Here is a 23388-nt window from a genome sequence, read left to right as displayed (position 1 = left end):
ACCTTGCGTGTGAGAGCAGCAAGCAGCAGGTAACCAGCCTGGGGACTGTTTTTTTTGACTGACCCTTCAGCTTGCCATGTAGAGAAGGGACAACATCTCTTCGCTGTCCATGGCGGCAGGCTCGCAGCACACATCCTCCTTCTTCCCGTGCCTCTGCACCTCCTCTCCCCTTGCTCCCGAGTCTCAACTCCCTCGCCTTGCTGAGCTGGCAAACGCTCTCCTCCATCAGAGCAGGCCCGCTGAGTAAGAGGTGGCTATTTTTACACAGCCACTTTTCTGACCGCACAGGAGCCTTCCAGGAAGCTTTCCAAGCATGAATTGCTTTCAGATCTGATGAGCAAAGGCTGTGCACTGCGTGCCTGACAGTACGGGTGCTGCAGGAGGAGCCACCAGTTTCTGACCCTGGGTTTGTGTGCAGCTCCAGCCACTGCTGCTGCAGGACAACGTCTCCTCATTGCTTCGAGGCCAGCAGGAGCATCAGGAGCTGCTCTCCCCATCCTGTGCCTGCTCCCAGAGCCTGTGCATTACCCAGGGAAGTGGCAGTAGCTTCAGGCTGCCCCTCACCTCCAGGGCTGTCACAGGAACCTGGCTGTCAGTCCTCATAGACATCAGGACACATTTCATTCCTGGACACGGCTTCACAGCCTGAACAGAACCAGCCCTTCCCATGGGCCAAAAGACATTTAGTGAGCCCATGCCATTTCCTGGGGTGCTGATCCCTGCTCCATGACCATGTCCAAGGCAAGACACCCTCAGTCAGCACAGGGAACTTTGCCAAAGGGGGCACACCTTTGCTCCAGCAAGCTGGGCTGGACGCTCTTCCTTCTTCCAAATAATTTGGACCAGCCTGTAGCTGCAGGATGGACCAACAGCACTAAGTGAGGTCTCATGTTCTCTTTGCTCTTTGGCGATACCCCTCGTGGTCTGCAGGTCCGATACATCGGGTGAATAAGCTGGCCACCAACGTGGTACACAGTCATTATTTGACAGCAGGTCCTTCCATCCCAGACACACCTGAATTTGTATCAAAGCTGTCCCCAGCGCTAGATACAGACCTATGAAGGCACTGTCTCTTGGAGAAATGCAGCCTTGTAGGTTACAGCACCTCCACAAAGCCAAGCCCACGCGTCCTCATCACTGCACAAGCACAGTCTCTTATTTCCTACGCACACCTGCTCCACCTCAGCCTTTTTTCCCTGTAAGACAACAGTGTCTTCCATGAGAGCATCCCCAGAGACCCTTAGCAGAGCATACATATCTCAGCTCCTCTCACAACTCAGTGTGGGTTCCCACTGCGCTCCAGCCAGAGCTCCCCTGGCTGGAATTCCCCATTTATGCCCTTCTCTCTAACTGATGAATAAAAAATTCATGGTTTCTGCCCCCAGGATGAGTGCCCCCTCCCCAGCTTTGTCTTTCACTGAGAAGGGAGAGCTCATCTTCTCCAAATCTGGGTGGGCAGGAAGATGTCGGTCTCTCTGCATGCTGCTTTGGAGCTTGCTGAAATGTTTTTTGTCTAAGGCCTGACACCCAACTCCACTTTGGCTGAATTCATCTGACTTGAAGAAGTGACCAGACTCATACACAATATTCCAGTTTAGTTTTATTCTTGTTCATATCTTTACAGAAAATGGCACATAAATCACAGGTTCTGAATGACTAGAAGTTGTTACAGCTCCATATCTCAAACACCTCAATACTGAATTCTTTTCTCACTGTATATACATTATTTACACACCGCGGGCTATAATCTAACACGTTGAACTTTGAACAAACTGGGGACAAAGACAGATGGGGCTGTATGAAGGGGGTCAATTTTGACAGAATAAAAACAGTAGCTCTGGGGAGAGGGTGCTGGCAGCTGAAAGCGGGACAGAGAGGGCTGCGTGGAAGTGACTGTCCTACATCCTCCTTGGGGAACACAGCCTGACCGGGATGGAAGGGCGATGTTAACTTGGGGCACTGCAAAAAACAGTGGGTTTGGCTGTGTGGGTCTGTGTGTGTGTGCACGTGTGGGGTCAGCGAGGAGACATATGTACACATTACAGCATGTGTCAGGGGCGTATCTGCATGGCTGTTGTTCCCTTTAGCGCTCAGAGGGCAAGCGGGGCAAATTCAATTCCATAAATAAGTTTGGCAAATTATGTTCTATCTCCTAGAATAATTTAAGCGGTAAATGTTTTCCCTGGCATTCGACCTCTCTGCAATGGAGGCTCTGGCCTTTGGGATACAGACACACCTAGCCGTCTCTGCCAGCCCTGCGGGAGCAGCCTGCCCCAAGCGTGTTTTACAGCCAGGGCTGCAGGCCTTGCTGTGCAGCGAGGTAGAAGCTGCAGGGAGGGTGCCTGGCCTTGCAGCCCGAGGGATGCTGAGCTAAATAGTGTGGCACCGGCCTCTAGCGCCCACCACCATGATGGCTTCAGCCCCTGAGCATGTGTGGAGGAGATGACTGCATGGGCCGGGGTGACCTGGAGGTGCGAGGTGGGAACGTGACATCACGTCTGTGGGCAAAGCCTGCGTCTCCCCTCATAAAGGAGGCAAAAATGAACCACACCAAACTCACAGCCCGCAGTGCTGGGTCAGGAGAGACATGTGGCGGAGGCTCGCCATTTCACGCCAACAGGGCCGCAGGCTCGTCCTGCCGCAGGCAGGGCTGGGGCAGCGGGTGATGGCTGGGGCATAGGGCACAGCAGCAACACGGGGCAGGAGGAGGAGGTGAGCCAGGCTGAGCCAGCCTGGAGGGGGCTGGATGGGGCCTGGGGCCGGAGCCACGGTCCCCCCTGGGGTGGCGATGGAGATGAGGAAGGGGCAGGGGTGAGGGAGGCCCTGGGGGCACAGGAGCGAGGGGCAGGGCTGCGCCCCAGGGGAGTGACCCTTGGGGCTGCCCCATGCACAGAGGCCGGGCCCCATGCCCCAGGAGGAGGCTGCAGGGGTGGCCTGGCCAGCTTCAGCCCCTGGAGGACACAGTGTCTGTCAGGGCTGTCTCCTGCCGCCTCTGCCCCCCCTAGATCAGTTTCTCCTCCTTCTGCGACACGCTGGACTTCTCCGTCTGCCTCTCGTCCTCCGCCGCCTCCTCCCCTTTCTCTGGCTTTCTGGGGGCGTCCCCAGCGATGGTCCCCAGGACTTTGGTGCTGTGCTCCTGAGCTTTAGCCCTGAGGGCGGCAATGCTGTTTTCTCTCAGTTCCTCCTGGGAAATGGCGGTTTTGGGATCTGGGCCCCTCTCTTCCTTGTCACCCTTGTCAAGCTTGGGCAGGGCCTGGCGCTCCACCTCCGTCTTCCTCCCCGCCTCAGCCGCTGCTTCCAGAGACTTTTTGTGCATCCCTAAAAAGAATTGTTGGTATTCGGGTTTAGAAAAGCGCCTGGGCATGGGAAAGCCATCTTGAACTGAAAACAGCAAAGATAAAGAGAGGCCAGAATTAAGGAAAAGCAGAAACCCTTGCTACAAACAGCAGTCATGGCGAGCCGGGCGCTCCGGCCCCGTGCAAGGGCAGCCCCGGCTCTGTGGGGAGGAGGGTCTCAGACACAGCGGGTGCCTGCACCCCCAGGGCCATTTGCTTACTTGAACCAGGGGGGTCTCCCATTGCCTTTCCCTATCAGTTTGTTCCTCCCACAACCCACCTCCTGCCTCCCCCAGCTTCACACAGACAGGAGGATAGGACAGCCCATCGTTAGGACACCAGAAACCAGTTTTGGGGCAGAATCAGCCTGAAAGGTCAGAAAGCGGGAAGCAAAGAGCAAGAGCATAGCAGGGCAGCCCCACTACATCCACCACCCCTTCTCCACAGAAAACAAAGCAAAAGCAGGCAGTGGTGCAGCTCTCCTGAGTGCTGAGAGCATGAGGAGGGACTGCGGGGGCCCCCAGGGGAAGGGGAGTGGGGCAATGGTGAGGACAGGGGGCTGCCGGCACCCCACACAGCCTCACAGGGACCCCAAGCAAGGCAGGGCATTCATCCCCTTGCTTGTCGCAGGAGCTCACCCTCTCCCTGAAGGTCAGGGTCCAAGCACCAGCAGGCATTTGGGGCTAGCTGATGAGTGGTGTCACAGGGCGAGTCCCCCCCATGCCCCCATGTTTGATGCTCTCCGCATCAGGTTTCCTCCTCATGGCCCCCCTTCACCCTGACCCCCTCACCACCCACCCGTGAGGGCAGCAGCTCTCTTACCCAGGAGCCAGGGTGCGCAGGACTCCATGATGCCATCCTTGGCCGACTTGAGGATGGACTCGGGCAGCGGGATGGAGTGACGCACCATGGCGCCGTAGAGCCCGTACTCGGCCATCACGCTGCTCCGGCCCCAGCACTTCTCCCGCTTCCTCCACTTGGCCCGGCGGTTCTGGAACCAAACCTGGGGTGGGCGACACGCAGGGACGTGGGTGATGGGAGCAGGAGGTGGGACGGTCCCATTCCTGCACACACACACGTGCCTGTGCATGGGGATGAGGAAGGGTGCACGTACACCCCCCTGAGAGCACGGAGGCTTTTCCCCCATGCAGCAGCTGCCGGGTATTTCTCTCCACACCCTCCCTTGCAGAAGCGACAAGGGCCAAGCCTGCGAGCAGGTCCCACCCCTCCCTGCAGGATGTAATTAATTTGCCATTTTGGTGTCTTTTTCCAATGGCTTTTGGCTCTCGTGCTTGGGATTTTCTTTCATTATTTACCGGGCGCCTGAGCCGCAGCGAGGGGCTGTGCGCCACGGTGCCTGCAGGGAGGGCTGGGCCAGGGGGCATGCTCTGGGGAGGAGGGAGAAGGGGGAGCTGATCCTCAAGGCTCGCCCTGAATTCCCAGTTTGAAAAGCCCCTCATCTTCTCAGAAAATTGGCAGAATAATCTCCGAGCTGTGACCTGGGGGGCAGCGAGCGGAGACGCAGGCGGCAGTGGGGGGGTGCTCGCAGAAATCTATTAGTGCTCGCTCTCCGATTTCCATCCCTCTTGTCTTGCCTGCCCTCCTCCCTCCCCGCATCCCCTCCCTTCCTGCAGAGCAGAGGCATCAGCTTTAGATGAAAAATTGCTCGAGGTCTATTCAGAAGGAGGCAAAGGAAGAGTCAGCCCCAGGGGCAGCCCAGGCCTGATTGAAAAATAAGTTAATTTCAGTTTGAATCGATGGGCCTCAGGCACTGAAATATCACGGGAAATTAAAGCAGCTGGTCCCTGGGGAACCACGCCATTGACCTGCGCTAATTAATGCCATGGAGTTACCAGTCCCCTCTCCGAGAGGCAGCCCCTCCCTCCCCGCGGACACCCCAAACACCTCCTCATTTAACTAATTAGACTCACAGAAAATTGGGTGTTAATTTGTTTAGGATTTTTTTTTTCTCCTATTTTTTCCCTCCCTTTCCCGGAAAGTACACGGCAGAATGGAAATGAATGGTGGGGTCTCGCTGGCAGATGGATGCTCGGGGTCACTCCGCAATCTTCTCCGACTTGATTGCTTGATTAGGTCGTTAGCACATTAAAAAAAAAAATTGCTTGCCGTCTGGCGCTGGCCTGATGAGTGGGATGAGGCGGGAATCGCCTGGGTAATTTATCTTTTTATACTGCAAAGAATTTGATTTCAATCTGCAGATATATGGAGGTGCCTTTGACACCTGTTTAACATTACAGAGCTGACAGCTTAACCCTCTCTTGCCTCCACCGCCTACAGCTGTGGGGGAGCACGGGCTGCAGGGGGGAACACTAGGGGGCTTCGGCAGGGCCTGGGACCCCCAGCTCCGCCATGGGGACCACAAGATCAATGCCTCGCTGCAACCTCGCCACGGAACAAGGTCCCTTTGGTGTAGAGCAAGCTCGCCTCTTCTGCCTGCCACCCCAGCACTGGTGTGACAGGGACAATCTGTCTCCCCGGGGAGTGGGGACGTGGTTTCTGCGGCTGTGATCCTACCTCTCCTGGCAGAAGACACGCTGTGCACGGCAGAGGGGATGTTACAGCCAGGCTGCTTCCTGAAACATGACATGCCAGCACCTCCTCTGCATGAAAAGCAAACTGACTTACACCTTCCTTCTGTCGATAGGCAATCCCCTGGACCTCTGGTGGCTGTAAATCCAGCCATACCAGAGCAAGGACCCTCAGGTGGGCTCAGCATCCCCTCTCCGACCATTTCTGTGGCCAGACCCAGCGCAGGGTGCCTGCACAATGCACGGGTTTGTGGCAGGATCTCTCGCTCCAGGCTGTGCGCTCCTCCTGATCTCGGTCTCAGTGCCAGGCTGGCAGAGCCGGAGGGGACTGGGTCACTCCCTTTCCATCCATGTGTCCTCTTGTCACCACTTACCACACCTGGATTTTCAGCCAGGCAAAGCTTTTTCCATCAGTTACCAACTGGGCCACTTTTAAAACAAACTTCAGTCGTTTTACCCAGGTGCCTCCTCACTGATATTTTCATCACCTCTCCCTTCTCCCTTCCTCCTGTCTTGACACCCGAAACATCTTCCCCCATGTCCCATGCCCCCTGTCCTCCTCCCCAGATGGGTTTCAGCCATGTCACAGCAGTAGCTTCTCCCACTACTGCCTCTAAACCTGCTATCCCAAAGCATCCCTTTTCCAACAGCATGGACAAACAAATGCAGCCAGCAGCCCAATTTTGACTGGAATTTGTGGGGAAAAAAAAATCTGTCAAAAAATGCTGATACAATCACATGGAAAAGCTGAGTCTGGCTAGAGGAAGCGCAATCAGAATTATCTATAGCTTTCTTCTCAACGTTGTATTTCAATCTCATCCACGTAACATGTAAAAATGAGTAAATCAAAATGACATCAACACCTCAGGAAGATCATTCAGAGATTTCCCAAATCGAGTTTTGAGATTTAAGGGGAATCTCCTCATGGTTTTGGCTGGAGGAAAAAAAAAAAAAAGAAACTTTGAAACAGCCGAATTTCTAGCATAACAGGAATGAGGAGGGCTACCCAACCTGTTTTGACGCCAGTGCCCATATCTCAGCCTCAGGCATGAACTCGTGTGAAACTCGTGGTGCTCAATATCGAATATTCCTGGGGTCAGGACCCAAACCCGCATCTCTACCACCACCCCATCCCAAGCACCTGCAGCCCCCACACTATTTTGGATGGGCAATATTATTCTCTGTGGCCTGTTCTTGGGATTTTGCCCTCATTAAAATGGTTCCATCAGTGGCCTGTCCTTCTGGAAAATCTTACTTTTTCTTTGGATTTCTTAACATGTTACCAAAATTTTCCTGTGCCTTGAGTCTGAGAAGAATTAAACAACAGTGTTAGTAGTTCTGGGGTATTTTCTGCAGTGTTGGTGCATCAGTAACAACTTCTGAAAACGCAGTTATTGATTATTGGCATCTCACATCTCCTTCCTTGATTGGAGATTGTTTCACTTTCATTTACTTGCAGTTTTGGGATTGTGTCTTCTTTGGCTGCAGTTGTCTTTGTTTTCAAATATTTGTTCTACAACTTCACGATGTAAAATTTGGTCTGCCTCAAGGGATGCTTAGGTTTGTCCATGTTTGGACTTGTTCCTTCCCCCCACATGGGTCAGCTCAGCTTTGTGAAACACCTTATTTACCACACAGCTTTCTTCTCACTTGCTTTCCTCTGGTTCTCCACGGTACATCACAGGGTATGGTGAAAGGACTGAGTTTACGCTTCCACGCTTCATGAGCAGTAGCTGAAACCCATTGCTAATTTCAGACTGCCTTTACTGAAGCACATCTGATGTTTTTGCAAAGCTATCATGGTTTGATGAGCAAAGGTGTCTTTTGGACCAAAAGTCAACAGCTTAAGGTGATTTACATCTTTTTATTATCACAAAAGCACCTCTGTGCACACAAAAGCACACTCTGATGGGAAGCTTGTTTCAGAAACCCTGTCCTCAGAAACAGAACAGTAAAGAGGGCAGATCTGTCTTGCTATTCTTTGGTGTTGCAAGGCAGTGACCAGAAAACCCAAGAACCAGCCCCTTTAAACACATCAGTTTTCAACATGGAGCTGAATGAGAAGAAGAAGCATTTCTGTGATGTAAAGAAGAAAGAAGTATAAAAAGCACTTGAATTACAGAAGGGTGTGCAAAGAAAAGGCACTGCAGGATATTGCAGGGTAAGGATGAACGCTAGAGGGAGCGAAGGGGCAGAGATAGCGATGGGTGGAGATGAGCAAGGCATGGAAGGGAAGAGAAGCTGGCCAGGCTCCAGAGGAAGCTAATGGAGTATCTTTACTCGAGGGTAAACTGATCAGTGCTTCCCTTTAGACCCTCTCTATCTACACACAGAGTGCTCAGAGGAGCTTCCTCGCCCCAGGTGAAGCCATCTGTGCCCACTGCTGCTCGAGCTGTGCTGCCGTAGCTTCCAAAATTGGAGCGCCCCCATAACCCTTAGGCTCAGCACTCACGTCCTCTCCTGGTCCAGACATCCAGCCGTGTGTAGCTGGTCAGTACTGGAGATTGCAAGACTCCTTCTTCGCTCCGTTTGCAGTCAGTGTAACTTCTCTGTCTCATCTCTTGTCTTTCCTGTTCTCTTTAGAAAAAGACCTGGCCCTGCTTCCTGCCTGTCCTTCATTAGGCAGGAAAGGGGTGTAATTCACTGACGTAGGAATGGTATTTTCAACGTTCAGTGCTCGTGAAACTTTTATCTCTGCCGATCGCTACCAGCAGTACAGCTGTTCCCATGCTGTGACACCATCCCAACGGAGGCATTTTCTTCGCCACAGGACACACTAGCATCGGGGCTTGGCCCGTGTGCGCACACTTGTAGCAAATGCCAGCACCATCAGCATCATCTCCTGGATGCTTGTTCCACATGCCTGTCATTCTCCGACCCCTTACCAAAACCAGCAGTACTGGAAAGCCTTACAAATGGGAATGTTTCCAATCCTAATCCTCATCTAATTCTCATCCCCAGTGTCCACTGCCCAGGGCAGTCCAATCTTGGGCACTATGATCCACACCTCAGGGTTACAGCACCTTGGAGTAAAGACTAGGAAGGTTATTCTTGCCAGGCTCCTCCTCTGAATCCCAAACGATGACTGATACTCCTTTGTATTATTGATGGTGCAGAACAGCAAATTGTGGTAGGAGGAATCTCTCATTTTGCAAAGGGACATGAGACTCGGTGTGTCCTTGTTATCCGCATTCATCATATTAGTTAGTTTGTTTACCTAATCATCTCCTGAAACACTGTCTGCTAAAGAATGAAATCTGCCTGAGGCTACCCATGGACCAGGAATCTCAATCAGCAAAGGGATATTTTAAGGTATCTAGTGTGTGGCTCTGTACTGCTTCTGTGCCCAAGCACAACCTAAATTTTTTATTGGTTACGCTCATTTTCTCTCATTTTCTCGGCTTCTGCTTTCCAAGCTGGGGAACACAGCCAGGGGAGCTGGTACTGGCTATGGCTGTGTTTTGTCTTTCTATCAACAATGACAAAGAAGTTAATATTCCTTCATTCTTCATCCTTTAAAGGAAAACACCAGGCTACATAATGGTGAATTTTTGCTTCACCAAATCTCACGTGCTACCTTTGACGTAGTATTCCAGCAGGGCTCTTTCAATTAACGAGCCTGACGGATTGAGCACGAGATGGTCCCAGACCAAGGCAGTGCATGCTGGAAGGAACGTCCACTAGATGGCCACAAGCAAATGCACAGACGCACAGACACGGACACACGGACACGCCAGCACGTTCCTTTGCCAGGTCGAGGGTTGCTTTCTCGCTTTCCAATGCAAGCCTCTAAACAGAGAGTAGATAAAGTGAAAACCTCCACTGAAAAAAACAGTGATGTCCTCACCCTTGTCCCAGACATGGCCAGGGTCCAATCTGAGGATGTGGGAATGCAAGAAATGACCTTATATCTTCCCCTGGGCATCTCCCCATCCACACTTACATGTTTTGGGGTTTATAATGAATTGTCATGACAGTGTAAGGCCTGACAGGGTCCTGGGATTTTCCTGAATCCCTGCTCTGCAGCGACTGTCCCAGGAAAGCTTCCTGTCCCCAGGCTGCTGGTGGAGACTGCACCACTCGTGTACGCCTGGCAACAGTTTACTGATGTCTTTTCAAAAGTAATGTCAAAATTATTGGCACTGTTTATGGTGACATCACTTTCTATGGCTGGTGTAAAATGGATATGAAGTTAAATGAGAGTAGTAAAGGTTGCACATGGCCTGCATGGCTGATCACGGGCTCATCATCCCTCCACTTACTGACACTAGGAAAGAACTTTCTGAGCTCACGTTAGAAAGTTCCCACACACGTCATGGCAAGAGCCCTTCCTGGTGGTAGCTGGAGTTGTGTCTGACCCACTTGGCCAACAGATCCAGCCAGACAGGCTGAGATGAGCTGTGAGACAGGACTCACCCCTCTTGAGCAAAGAGGCAGTGGTTCGTCCAAGCCTGGGTATCCTCTAAGCTAGGCTAGCACAAGGCACTCTGAACAGGCTCGGTATGACAACCACCAACAGTGTGTCTGGCAACACCGTGCTGCAGCTTTTGCAAGCCATGCATGCCTCTGAATCCCACTTTGAACAGCACAAAGTGGCCTGATATAGCTATTTGTTGCACTCTGAGTAATGCAGCCAGAGCTGTAAATATCTCACCTCACTACAGGCCTCAGTGCGTTCTCCAACTGCTGTGACCCTAATCCTCCCATCCCTTGCACAGAGTCAAAGATAAAAATCCAAAGACAAATAAGGGGGTGTAAGGAGGCAAAAATCCCTTGTGACCAGGGAACGTGTCTTAATTGTGTCCCCCTGGCAAACCTGAGGTTTTCACCTGGCCTTCCAGTTCATGCAGTAGCATGTTTTCTCACACTTGTTGGAAAGGAAAGGAAAAACATCAGGGGTGTGGATGCAAAATAGACACAGAAAAGCTGGCAAGGGTGTACCCATCATCCCTGTCCACACCAACCCAGGGAGACATTTGCCATTGGCACAAGGGGTGACGCTGCACAGAACATCTTCCTACAGGTGCTCACAATGCTGACAGTAAGCTTGACCTCCATTAACCAAGCTGCTATCCCTTTCCGTGATGTAACCCAATTTTGCCTCATTTTCCCATGCTAAAGCTGCTCTGCACCTCCTCTGGCACAGAGGAAACCTTACTGTGGGTCTTCATAAACATCCATAAACAACACTCTCTGTGAACATGCGGAGACACATCATGTTGTCACCTCCAGCTTGGAGCAAGGTGAGTGAAGGTATTAAGAGGAGAAATGGCACATCCCCCTTCCTTAAGCCTTTCAAAGGGCACTAAAATCAGAGCCTGGGACATCAGCCTTCCTTGGACACCAGAACTTTTTACATGGCACCTCACAGCTCCAGAAGGCTCATGCTCTGGGCACTCACTGCTGCTGTGTCACTGAAGCCTGTAGCTGACCTTGTCACCTTGGGCTAGTGCACAGCACAACGAATGGTGCAACCCACAGGGCTGGCAAAACACAAGCTGCTCGTGGACGCTGCTCCCAGCAGGGCAGCACATCCGAGCTCAGCAGGGCATTCCCCGGCGTGCCCCACGCTTAGGCCACCCAGGGTAAGGTCTCCAAGGCAGGCACCCTCCCTCTGTTGCACACTTAGCCGCTGAAGCCTTGCTCTCAGTCACGGGGTTGTTTCTCCACCAACAACACTGCACACGTATTTACTCACAGCTCGGCCTTTGCTCAGACAGCTGGGAGCCTAACAGAAACCCACAGAAAGAGAAAGTGGGGAGCAAACTGCCTCTCACACTGGGCAGACCCTGAGCTGAACACCTCTTGCAGCTCCTGGGGTAATGCCACCCCCAGCAGGCAGAGGAGCACCGCATGCTTTCCCAACGCCTCTGGTGGAGGTCACAGAATCACAGAATTGTAGGGGTTGGACGGGACCTCGAGAGATCATCGGGTCCAACCCCCCTGCCAAAGCAGGTTTGCACCAAAGAGGTGCTCTCTGGAAGCTGCCTTGCTGTAGGATATTGTATCATGTTTGTTCTCCATCTCAGGTCCTCTTTTCTCCTCCTCAGAAGGACCTGCCATCTCCACACATGCAGATAAATGTCATCTGCATGTCTATCGAGGACAAGACTTCTGAGCAGCTTGGTGCATGAGGAAGACAGGAGTATTTTTGACGTTTGTTCACAGGCCCATGCAAATCCAGGCTCACCGAACACCCACAAAGAACAACAGTGAAAAAGGCAGAGGGGGTTGTGCTGCCGGAAGAATCAGAAGAACTTGTTGAGATCTATCAAGGTAAACGATAAACACTATGCAGAAAAATAGATCCATTAAGAAATAAAGGGAAGAGTAAATTAACTGTGTCTCTAAAGTGCCTCTGTTATTGAACTGTTAAAAAAATCTGTATTCAAAGTCAGGAAAGGAGGAAAACTTTATAATAAAGGGTCATTAAAGGAAAACCTGAACACACAGCCATCAGTTGGTCCCTCTGCCAGGCATCCAAAGGCTGGAGGGGAATTAACTATTGAACTTGCTGGGCTGCCCAATTTTTTATTTTTTTTTAAATAAGTTGTGAAAAATTGCAGAGGTGTCAGAGGAGAGAAAAGAAAGTTCTTCGTTTAAAGGAGGAGTGAATGCAAGTATTCCTAGCAAAGAGATTGAGGGTAGAGTTTCCAGAAGAGCTTAAGTGACCAAGGTACCACAGTGCCTAATCTAACTCAGAGAACTGTTACTACTGTTAAGAAAACAGTGGGATAAACGTGGGGAAGAGAGCCTGAGTAGTCACAGCCTGGCATTAACCCTGCAGAGCCATTCCTCGTTCTCCCACCTGTGATAGAGAAAGTCCTTACAGAGGCACTTCACAGCAGTCGGCTATGGTATATTTTGTTGGGTACCTGTCTTTCAGTGTTTTTTATGTTGTGATAGCCATAATCATCTTGCAAGGAACACAGTAGAAGGTAGCAGACTAGGACATGTAAGGTTGTTTTAGTTTGATTTTCTGTCCCATTTGGAAATTTGGTCTGTAGCTGATGGAACCCAGGGACTGGACACAGAGGGAAAAAGTGGTACCTGGGTATACCAAGTGTACATACCTCCATGCCTGCAACTCTGCACAAACAAACAACAACAAAAAAAGTCTTTTAAATTGCATCCACAGCTCCCGTTCTACCAGGGAAAATCCCACAAGCTGGGCAGGTACCTGCATGGTCTAGCGACACTCAGGAAAGTCCCCATTTCACAGTAAGCTGAGGAGATGTCTCAGGCCTGCCATTTTCTTTCCCGTCTCGTTTTTCCCTCTCTCTGCACAAATTCATGCAGTGTAAAACTTTTCAGCTGGTAATCCCTCTGGGAAGGCTTGCACAGAGCCCTGCACTTGCACACCACCCAGCCCCTCTGTTTACGGCTCTGGTAATTAACTCATAAACGAAGTTCTAGCACATGGGCTGAAAATGGGCCACAGTTAAAGGGTAATGAAAACACTCCATTACAGAAAGGGCCAAATTAAACAACTCTTAATTGAAAAATGGAAATTAATATGAATTTAGATCAACTACACAAGCATGATATTGAAGAGGCAGCAAAGTAGATGAACTCCTCACATACCAATTAAAGACATGGAGGCAGAGATGCACCATACGCCATGAGAAACATTCATAATCATATTCTCACCAAGCCAGTAAGTTTGATTAGTTTTATTGCTCTCACTTGTACACTTCCTACGTCTCTAAAAGCATAGGGGAAGTTAATGACATTTATCTGGTATCGCACTGCCGTGGCTTGCCCCAGTGCTCAGGAATTATTGAGAAAGGTAGCCAGCACTGGCTCCTCAGCTCTATCGCATGATTAACTTCTTGCATGGCTCTTAAAAAAATAAAATAAGAATAAAGGTATTGAAATGGTTGTATCTCACACAGGAGCAATTCTTTCAGCTTCTCCATCACCTTGGTAATCTCACCCTGGTAATTGGTAAAACTCACCCTGGTAATTTATCTCCAGTTACATGACTGCCATGAATCTGCTTTGTAGAGAAATGGGTGGGAACCCATTGGCCCTGTGCCTCATTCTGGCACAAGTGTGAGAATAAACCAAAGTTTTAGCAAGAATAGCCTCACCAGTCCTCACCTGTTGAGAGTAATTGTGATAGACTGGAACCTCAAAACCTTAGAAAAATCAACAGAAACAGCACTTTGTGCAGCACTAAGAAACGCCTTGGCAGCCATTCTAGGCAGAGACTCAGGAAAGGTCAGTGACCGCATGGAGCAATCATCCCCATTCCACACTTATGCTGTGGGATTAGGACTAAAATTCATTCCTTTGCAAAAATAATACTTTTCTGATTGTACTGCAAGCCCTGGCGGCCAGGATCCTCTTTATCAGTGTCATGCATCCAGGAGCTGTGTTTTAAATACTACAGCTGGGCAAAGGAGATGCTGGGGCATCTCAGGAGGGTTCCTGTACCCACAGAGAGCTGGAAATGGATAGGAGCAGGAAAAGCCCACAGCATGCATGGGCAGCAGGGCAGGATGAAGTGACCAGATCCCAGTGCTCCAGCAGCACCTGCAGCAATGCTCTTCAGCTCGCCCTCCAAATATCTGCCCCTCCTGGCTCTTCTGTCCCCATTCTGCTTCTAACAGGCTACACAGTGATACTGAAATGTGTTAATCTGATAGCAACCAAAACAATACATTTCCAATTACAGCTTTAGTTGGTTTTCTTTTGTTTTTAGCCAAAATTGACCAAAAGTGACCTCTTGCTGGATACACAGATAATCCCCACTCCCCAAACATGGCACAAACACCTCCACGGCTTTCCTTTTGCTTGCTCGAGAAATTTTAATTGTCCGAAAACACTTCATCCACATAAGCACCATATATTCATTTATCAATTTAAAAAAGTGTCCTTTTTTGCTATTTTCATTCTATTTTTAATTATTTTGCTTCAAAAGTGAATGTAGTGTCCCCATGATGGCAGTCAAGATTTTATGCTTTGCAAATCCTGATCTGATTAATTGATGCATTTGATCAGTAAGAGACATACTGCAGTGACAAACATACACAGTTATTTCAATAATCCCAAATCAAACTGTTACCGACCTTTGATATTTTATATAGTGGCATTTAAAATTTGGAAATGTCACATTAATAAATTCAATAGGGATAACTTATCTAAAAATCCACGTTACATTTAAGAGTATCTGTTTTGAGAAAGACACTGATTTAAGTCAGGTGTTAGAATACTTGTCAGCTTGAGGCCATTTTGAACACTTCAAGTTGTCCATTAAGGATGTACTTCCCCACAGAAATCTATTTATCCCACCTGCATTTTACAGAATGGCCTGGGTTTATTTTAATAGCAGCACTTCAACTCTTCTGAATATTCTTTTAAATGCGTTGATTAATGTAGTCTTTTTCAAGTGCTTTGCAAAATGGCCACAGTGACATTTGGTCTGACTGGTGTCTCACTAGGAAAATTAAATCCTTTTCCCATGTTGCCCAGTGGGAGGGTGCTCACGTTCCTTCTAGGAGCAGCCAGCTCAATACAGGGAGAAGATGCATGCAATGCAAAAGAATGCTGCCTTGAAAAAAAAAATAAATACATGCTCATCTTCTCTTTAAATGGAAGATTTGAATATTTTTCCTGAATTCAATGTTCTCTCAAACCAATAACTTTCTTGGCCTCTGATGGCTATTTGTAGTGTTCTGCTGAAGGTTTTACATGCAAGCAGTTCCTATATATCATTCTCTCAATTGCACTCTCTGAATTTCACTTTCATATTGAATTTCATAGGTGATTTACTTTCTCTTTGACTACTACCTCCTGAGAAATAATCCCATGAATGAAAATAAGGGGGAGATATCACTCTTTGGTGTGGATCCTGTGGGAACCCACATGAAATGCTGTGAGAGCCCACAGCATGTGATGTTCACAACAATCTTAGAAAACACTTTCATTAAGGACCAACAAGAGGGAGAGAACAATGCTGAAAGATGGGAGGAAGTACAAGCTACAAAGAAAATGCAAAAATACAGAGCTCCCTTGAGCAGTTATAAACACATGCAAAGAAAAAAAAAAAAACAAGAACAAGATGACGTGAAATTATAAATATTATGAAGAAGGGAGTAAAGATTAATTGTCAGCTGTCTCTTCCAAGGGGAGAAGTATGTGACATTAAATGATGTTAATAGATTCAAAGCACGATTTACTTCACTCATGCAGTCCTGCTGTGGAAGTCCCTGCCATGAGATGTTAAAATATTTACATGTGTTCGCAATGCCAGGACACTGTCAAAGTACTTGGTAAACATCACTAGACACTAGCCCTGCTCTCATACTCTTCTCTAACATCCACCTCTCACCAGTGTCTGAGCTGGCTGGGCCATTACTATCCTTGTAAAATGCCATTTGGAACCCAGAATACTGGAGGGAAAAGCCTGAGGAGAAAAAGCTTCCTAAAAAAAGCTTGAAGTGTCAAGTCCCTTAAGACCAGGACTGGCAGACAGGATGGCTTTCAAACCAGAACCTCCACATGTTTAAGAGAATAATGTGTTACTTATGAAGAATGGTTTAAGAAAAGATCTTCACAGCTTGCTTAGGCAATGATGAAAGCCAAAAGTGATAGCCAGGAGAAGAAAACAGGTGAACAGTTCAGATTTAAAGAGTGCAAGTGCTATAACAAGGGAAAAAACAAACTCATATAAAGGGAGCTAAGTCAAAAGGAAGACAAGGTGAAACATCAAGAAACATGACCAAAGCTTGGAATCATCTTGTCATGGCTTGTGACACAAAATGAAAGGTATGGACAAGAAGATTTCATAGAGTATGTGGTAAGAGACAGTCTGGTGCTGACCTGCTGGGAAGATCAGTGGGAACGGACACTTCTCCCCCATCAGTAGTGCTTGGGACTCTTACATGGTCCTGACACTCACCCTGGCGTGATGCTCTGGCTCTCACACAGTCGATGCCACAGAAATCCTGCTGTTTCTCTTGATTTCCCCTTTCATAATGAGTGAAAGCGTCACTCAGGAATGCTTTCTCCTGTGATACTTGTGCCATTAGCAGCACCTGATGTTCAGGACAGCCACGTCACAGGGGGCTTCTGCTGTCCAAGTCTGACCTGATCTCTGGGGCTGTCTCACTTTAGGTTTAACAACTCTCCAGTAGAGGAAGAGTTGCATTTGCTCATCAGCATAATGACAGGCAGCACGTCAGAGAGAGCTGAAATGACTTAGCCACTACTTCCCTCCTAAGTCAGATAAAATACTGGCTCTCTGCACTAGGATGCCCCAGATACTGATGCAGTACCTGCAGCGTGCAGCTCTGCCCTGTCTGCTGTAACATCTCCCTCAGCCTTACTGTAGTGAGAGCCAGCTGAAGCTCTTTCTTGAGGAGACCCTTTACAGGAAACCAAAGGATCTTCTTCCCAGCCCAGCATCAGACAGTGGATGCAGGCAACACTCAGCTTCTAACAGGTCTCTTCCCTCTCAACTCATCAGGGGTCACTAGTGGAGAAGTGACCCTCCATCCAGCCCACTCCCTCTAGAGGCAAACCATGGGGCCTGTTGCTCAGAGCAAAATCCTAATGTATCAGCTAGGATTTTGGGTGAACGGCCATTATTTCTGAACTCTGGTGGAAGTCCTCTCAGCACACAGGGTATCTACAAGAGCCTAGGTCAGCAGTAGTCCTGCTAGCACAACGGGATAAGAAGCATAACTTGCTTTTGTTAAATTAGCCATTACATTCCTGTGCCTTTTGCATCAGCCTGGTGGGAGCAGGACATGGGGAGGCAGCAGCAGCTGCTGGGGTCCACCCTTGTGAGCTTCATGTTGGGCCTGTCAAAGCACATTCTGCTTCCCACACTACACAGCCAGTGCAAATCTTCTCCAGCTCTTTGGGCTGTCCTGACTGCTTGCACGCAGGCTGCCACATGCCGAAGGCTGGTGCTGGCGCCGCCTCGCTGCTCGGGCTGCTCCTTGCCACTAGAGGATTTGCCATGCAGTGGCAATACTCCACACGGCCTTGTTCTGCCTCCTCAGTGGCACAACAGGACAGGCACATGATTAATGCCCAAACATTAAAAATAATTAAAAGGAAAGATCCCCAGAAACCTTCAGGGAAGCTTTGAAGAGGCAAATGCAGTGGACAAGATGGTGCAAATGCCCGCCTGGGACTCACCCCACCGCAGTGCCACCCCCGATGGTGCCAGCTGCCTGCACCCTGACACGTCCCTGCACACCCTCCTGTGCCCAAGGAGGCACAGACAAGCCCTTTCTCACCCATGCTGTCCGTCCAGACCTGGTCTCCAGGAGGCTCTTGTTGCCTCCACCACTAATACCTCAAAACTCTGCAGTCTTTCCTCGCACACCAGTTCCCCTTCAGCGATTTAGGATTCCCTCTGCTGCACACACCCCGAATCACCATTACAACACGCCACATGTAACACATGTTGGCAGACAAACACCAAACACGAAGCAGCAAAGAACAGCTGGTCTGGCTGCCCGCACATTTAAAGCGGGGAGGGGACAGCCCATGGAGATTTATTCAGATAAATGTGATCCATCCCACGGCACTGCCTTTTCTTCAGGGAGGGATGAATGTGGCCAGGAGGGGCAGGACAAGGAGGGGCAGGAGGTACGGTTACCTGTATCCTGTCTTCTGGCAACTCTGTTTTCATGGCCAACATCTCTCTAGCATACACGTCAGGGTAGTGGGCCTCATTGAAGGCCTTTTCCAGCTCCTCCAGTTGGTAGGATGTGAAGATTGTCCTGAAGGGAGTAAAACTCTTTGATCAAAAAACATAAGAAGCAAAGGAGACGAAGAGTCAGAGAAATGGACACAGATGCTGCAGAAACCTGAGCAACCTGATAATGCATAGCCTTTCCCCCCACCACCTCCTGTGTTTCTAAGCACAAAAGGTCAGGTGCCAGGGTGAAAGGAGAACCAGAAAATGCCAGAAGACAGCTCTCTGGGCAGTTACAAATCACCTTCCCCTTCGGGGACCTCCTGCTGGAAGCATCACCCCCCAGCAGCGAGCACCCGCGATGGCAGCTGCCCTCCCACCCCAGCCCTACTTCCACCTTTGGGACCCTGGGGGTGTCCCCGTCCCTCACCCCCGACACCAGGACCACAACCAGCCCTGGCCAACAGCCGCCCCCTCCTCCTGCATCCAGAGGCTTCTTAACTTAACCCTTTGGTTGTGCTGAGATAAATCAGTGTCCGCTCTGCACCCTGTCTCAGAGGGTGTCTGAGTCCTTTCCCAGTTGCTTCCCTTAGCCTCTTCCTTAGCCAAAGCCATCCTCCCCCGGAGCCTGGTCCTAGCCTGAATCCTCCAAAGCTTTTTGTCCTCCACTCTGCTCCCTCCTGCTTTAATCCAGCCCTTCCCTGAGACAGTGCCCCTCCAGGAGCAGTGCAAACTCCCTTCCTCTGCCTTTACACGGGTTGCACCCACACCGATATCCCATTAGCTGCTCTCTGCCAGTTTGCATTACCCCATTATCCTCTGGAAATCCTCCTGGGCCGCCCTGGGCGGGCAGCAGCCCAGCCCGCCTCGGCACAGCCAGTTCTCAGCTCGGGACAGCCAGATTGAAAAATCAGCAGCTGGAAAGCTGAGACGGATGAAAGCCCTTCTCCGGGGGATGGATGAGGGATCTCACACCGTTTCCACTCCCCCGAGGGTTAAAATTGTTAAAACTCCCACCCTCCAACCCTACTGTATGCAAAATGCAATTTTCAGTAAAAGCTATCAACAATCCAATGGCAAAAAAAATAACAAAACATAGCCAACCATCACCACCACCAAAAAAAAAAAAAGAAATCAACAACAATAACAAAACCCTGCAGCCTTTGTTCAAAGTAAATGCCTAAATATATTACCAAACTAAGAAACATGTAAGTCCCAGAAGAGGGAAGGAAAGAGGGAGGAAAAAAGTCATTTTTAAAAATAAGAATTTCAGAAAAGCCGTACAATTCTAGAGAGCATAACAGAGCATAAACAGAAAGCCTCAGCAATATCCTCTGCTATTCAGAATCGAAATGATTCTGTCAGATCAATAACATTACTAACAAAAGCAGCATGCAAATGCGAGGGACCTGCCTGCAATCAGATCCTTGTTTAAATTCACTCCTAAATCCATTCTCTTTTCAAACAGTTTTCCTTCGGCTCCGACAAATCTGTGAGCTCTCAGGACAGCAGAGGCACAGCAGCTCCTGCATTTTCTCTCCCTGGGACCAGAGGAAAGACGATTCCAATTTTGATCCAGGTTAGATTTGAAGCATCCCCCTGCACCCTCCTGCGAGAAGGGCACCGAAGCCCAGCGAGGCGCACCAGCGGGAGGGTTTTGCCCCCAGCCTAAGTTCCCCCTTCTCAGCCCCCGTCTCCGTTGCAATGCACAATGCGTGCTGCCTTTTGCTGTTTACATCCTGCAGCTATTTGCGGACTATCGGCCTGTCATCTGCCTCTGTGCTTGGTACAACTAGAGCTCTTAACCATTTATTACAGAATACACAACTACAGATAAATGTTACAGGTTTGGTGCTGTCTAGAAATGAAAATCAAACCAATCTGAAATTCATTTCCTCTCATCCTTCCCAACCATGACCTGTGTACCCGTTCCTGCTGTGCTGTCTCCCAGCCCGGTAAGGAAACTAATCTGAATTGATACCGGAGCACGCAAACTTGCGACATTTCCTCAGGAGGAACCCCTGATTTGGGATGTGCCCTCCAGACCTAGCCTCCTGTTGCACGAAAAGCAGGACCCTCCTGGGACAGCCGGCCTCCTTCCACCCCGCATCCCGCTAAGCTTTCACTGGGGCATCTTTTAATCCACCCTTCCTGCATCGTGGTGGGATTGATTTAATTATTCCTAAATCACCCACGGTGAAGGTGTCTGGCCTTCCTTTGTCCTGACTCTCCGGCCACGGCAATGCCAGGACCCAGCACGGGATTTTTCGTTTCCATTTGTAAAGCGTAGGTGATTCAATCCCGTTTTAACTGTGGGAGAAGTCAGGCAAAGTGCGTTACCCAGACCGCTCCGGAGGGGAAAGCAAATCCCCTAACTACCTCCCAGAGTGAATTTTCGTTTCCTTAAACAATTCAGCAGCCTTCTTCAGCTTCGGGAAGCAGGCACCCTGCTTCCCGACCATTTAATCTATTGGCAAAACATTTATTTATAAGTAATAAAATGCTTAAATCTTGACCGCAATTGACAGCCCACGGTAAGGTTGCTAGAGGCGGAGCAGGGGCCACTTTGGGCTGTTTAACTGCGGCCAGGGAAACGAAATCAAACGGCACCTGCGGCCGGTTCCCTGCTCCTTACGGCCACGTCCCAGATCCGATTTATCGCGGAGAAGGAAGAAAAAGAAAGGAGAGCCGGGGGGGAGCCCCGGGCTGCCGGGGCCGGGCAGCTTCGCCCGGCTGCAGCATCCCGCGGCGGTGCCCGGCGCTGCCGGTGCCGGCGGCCCCTCGCTTACCTGTGCCGCCTCTTCTTTCGTTTCTTGCTCTGGCTGAGGGAGGATTTGGACATTTTCCGGTCGCTGGAGGAGACATCTTCGGAATCTGCGGAGAGAAGGGCAGCGGCCGTGGGCTGAGGCTCCCTCCCCGCCGGGCCCCCGCCGGCCGGCCCGGGCCCGGCGGCTCCGCTCGTTCCTGCGGCTCCGGCCGAGGATTTCGTTGCGATCGAGCCGCGGACGGGGCCCCGCAGCCGGGCGCTGCCTCCAGCCCGGCCCCGCCGCTGGTCCCGAGCCGGGGGCTCCGGGAGCTCGTCCCCTGCCGGGGGATGGCTCCTGGCCGGCACCGGGCTCCCGCTGTCCCTTCTCTGCCCCGGAGTCGTTCGCCGGGGCTGCCGCTGCCGCGAGGCTCGAAGGCGAAGCCCCCGCGGTCTCAACAAAACCGTAGGAAAAAGAAGGAGCCGCGGCCCCCTCCCCGCCCCGGGGCACCCGCTGCCCCCCGCCCCGCTGCGGGGAGCCCGCAGAAACACCGGGGAGGGGAGAAAAGAGAAGGGTTGAGGCAGGTACCGGGAAAAAAATAATAATAAAAATAACCCCGGGCAGAGCTGGCAGCCGGCCGCCGCCGCCCCGCGTCCCCAGGGGTGCCCAGGCCGGGGGGTGCTGCGGGCAAGGCGGCGCCGGCAAGGCCCCGAAGGGGAAGCCGGGGGTCGGAACCGGGCCCCCCGTTTCGATGCGAGGAGCAGTGCCCCGCTTGCCGGGACCCCCGGGGATGGGGTCGGGGCCGGGCACCGCCGCCCGGCGCTCCGGGGGGACCCGAGGCGGCCTGGGAGGAGTAGGGCCAGCGGGCAGGGCTGCGGGAGGCTGCCGCCGTCTAGGAAGGGGCTGCCGGGCGGCCCCTAATTCCCCGGCAACGAAATGGGGCCGCCGGGACCGCGGGGGGGGCCGCTCAGCCAGGGCTCGGCGCCCCCGGCCCCTCCATCGCAGCGCGGCCGCGGCCCCGGCCGGGGGTGGGTGCGGTGCCCACCTCCCCCGTTCTCTTCCTCCTCCTCCTCGGGGCCGAAACGAAAGGGGCCGGGGGGGGGGGGGGGTCCCCGGGGGCCGGGGCCGTGCCTACCTGAGCTGGCCGTCTGGCTGCTGTCCAGCTGCCCGGGGGCCCGGGCCAGCGGCTGCAGGTGGACGCTCTGGGGGTCGGAGAGCACCTCCAGGAAGGTGGGCTGCGTGTAGAAGCCGGGGATGCCGCCGGCCCCCAGCAGCCCCATGCCCACGCCGCCCACCCCGGCGGGGCTGAGGACGGAGCGGGCCGCCAGCAGGTGCCCGGCGGGCAGCGAGTCCAGGGCGGCCCGCGGGTGCGACGGCGGCTCCTTGTTCAAGCCCAGGATCTCCTGGATGCCGAAACCGGTGCAGCGGGGAGGGGTGGGCCCGGAGCTGGGCTTGGCCCCCGCCGCGGGGGGCGGCGGAGGCGGTGGCGGCGGGGCGGCGGCGGCGGCCGCGCCGTCGGGCTTGGGCTTGCCGGGCAGGCTGGGGGCCAGCGCCGCGCCCGCTTTGCCCGTCATGCTGCGGCCGTCGGTCCCTGGTGCCCGCTCCGGGAATGCCTGGGAGCCCCCGGCTCAGGCCCCTTTTATCCGCCCAGCCGGGAGCCCGAGCGGGGTCAGAGCGGCGCAGCCAATCACAGGGGCCAGCCGCGATTAGGGATGCCAAAAAGCCGGCACCGGCGGCGGAGGGGCCGCTGCCCGGTGGGGCAAGGCCCGGGCCCCGCTTGGCCCCCGGGAGGCCGCGGGGAGCTGGGCTCGGGGGGCACGGGCACGGGAGCGCGGCTCCGGCCCCGGCCCCGGCCCCCGGGGGCGAACAACGGCTTCCCCGGCTTCCCTGCTCCAACCGGGCTCCGGGGGAAATGCGTGGTCCGCGGGAAATAGGGGTGCATGGAGGGGGCTCAGGGTTGGCGCTGAGCTGCGTCCTTGAAGCAGGGTAGGGCCGCGAGTGTTGCATGTTGGAGAAACACCTGGTTATGGCATTGAGACAGCTGGTTATGGCATCAGAGGTGCTGAAACGGCTGCTCGGACCCATACCCCTGCCCGCTTCCT

At 52.0% G+C, this 23388-nt stretch overlaps 1 protein-coding gene across 1 annotated transcript; it reads right to left on the bottom strand.

The window, feature by feature from the left end:
* Window positions 1-285: 285 nt before the first annotated feature.
* VSX2 (visual system homeobox 2) lies at window positions 286-22860 on the bottom strand. Its single transcript, XM_066998099.1, has 5 exons — window positions 22422-22860; window positions 21332-21416; window positions 18504-18627; window positions 4158-4338; window positions 286-3318 (listed from the first exon to the last, which is right to left on the bottom strand). The coding sequence occupies exons 1-5, from the start codon at window positions 22858-22860 to the stop codon at window positions 3002-3004; spliced, it is 1146 nt and encodes a 381-aa protein (XP_066854200.1). The 3' UTR covers window positions 286-3001.
* Between the last annotated feature and the right edge of the window lie 528 nt (window positions 22861-23388).

This window comes from Anser cygnoides, chromosome 5, assembly GCF_040182565.1.
Source record: "Anser cygnoides isolate HZ-2024a breed goose chromosome 5, Taihu_goose_T2T_genome, whole genome shotgun sequence".
In the NCBI taxonomy this organism is placed as follows: Eukaryota; Metazoa; Chordata; class Aves; order Anseriformes; family Anatidae; genus Anser; species Anser cygnoides.
The sequence above is the reverse complement of the archived record's forward strand: the minus strand, read 5'-3'. Positions and strand labels throughout refer to the sequence as shown.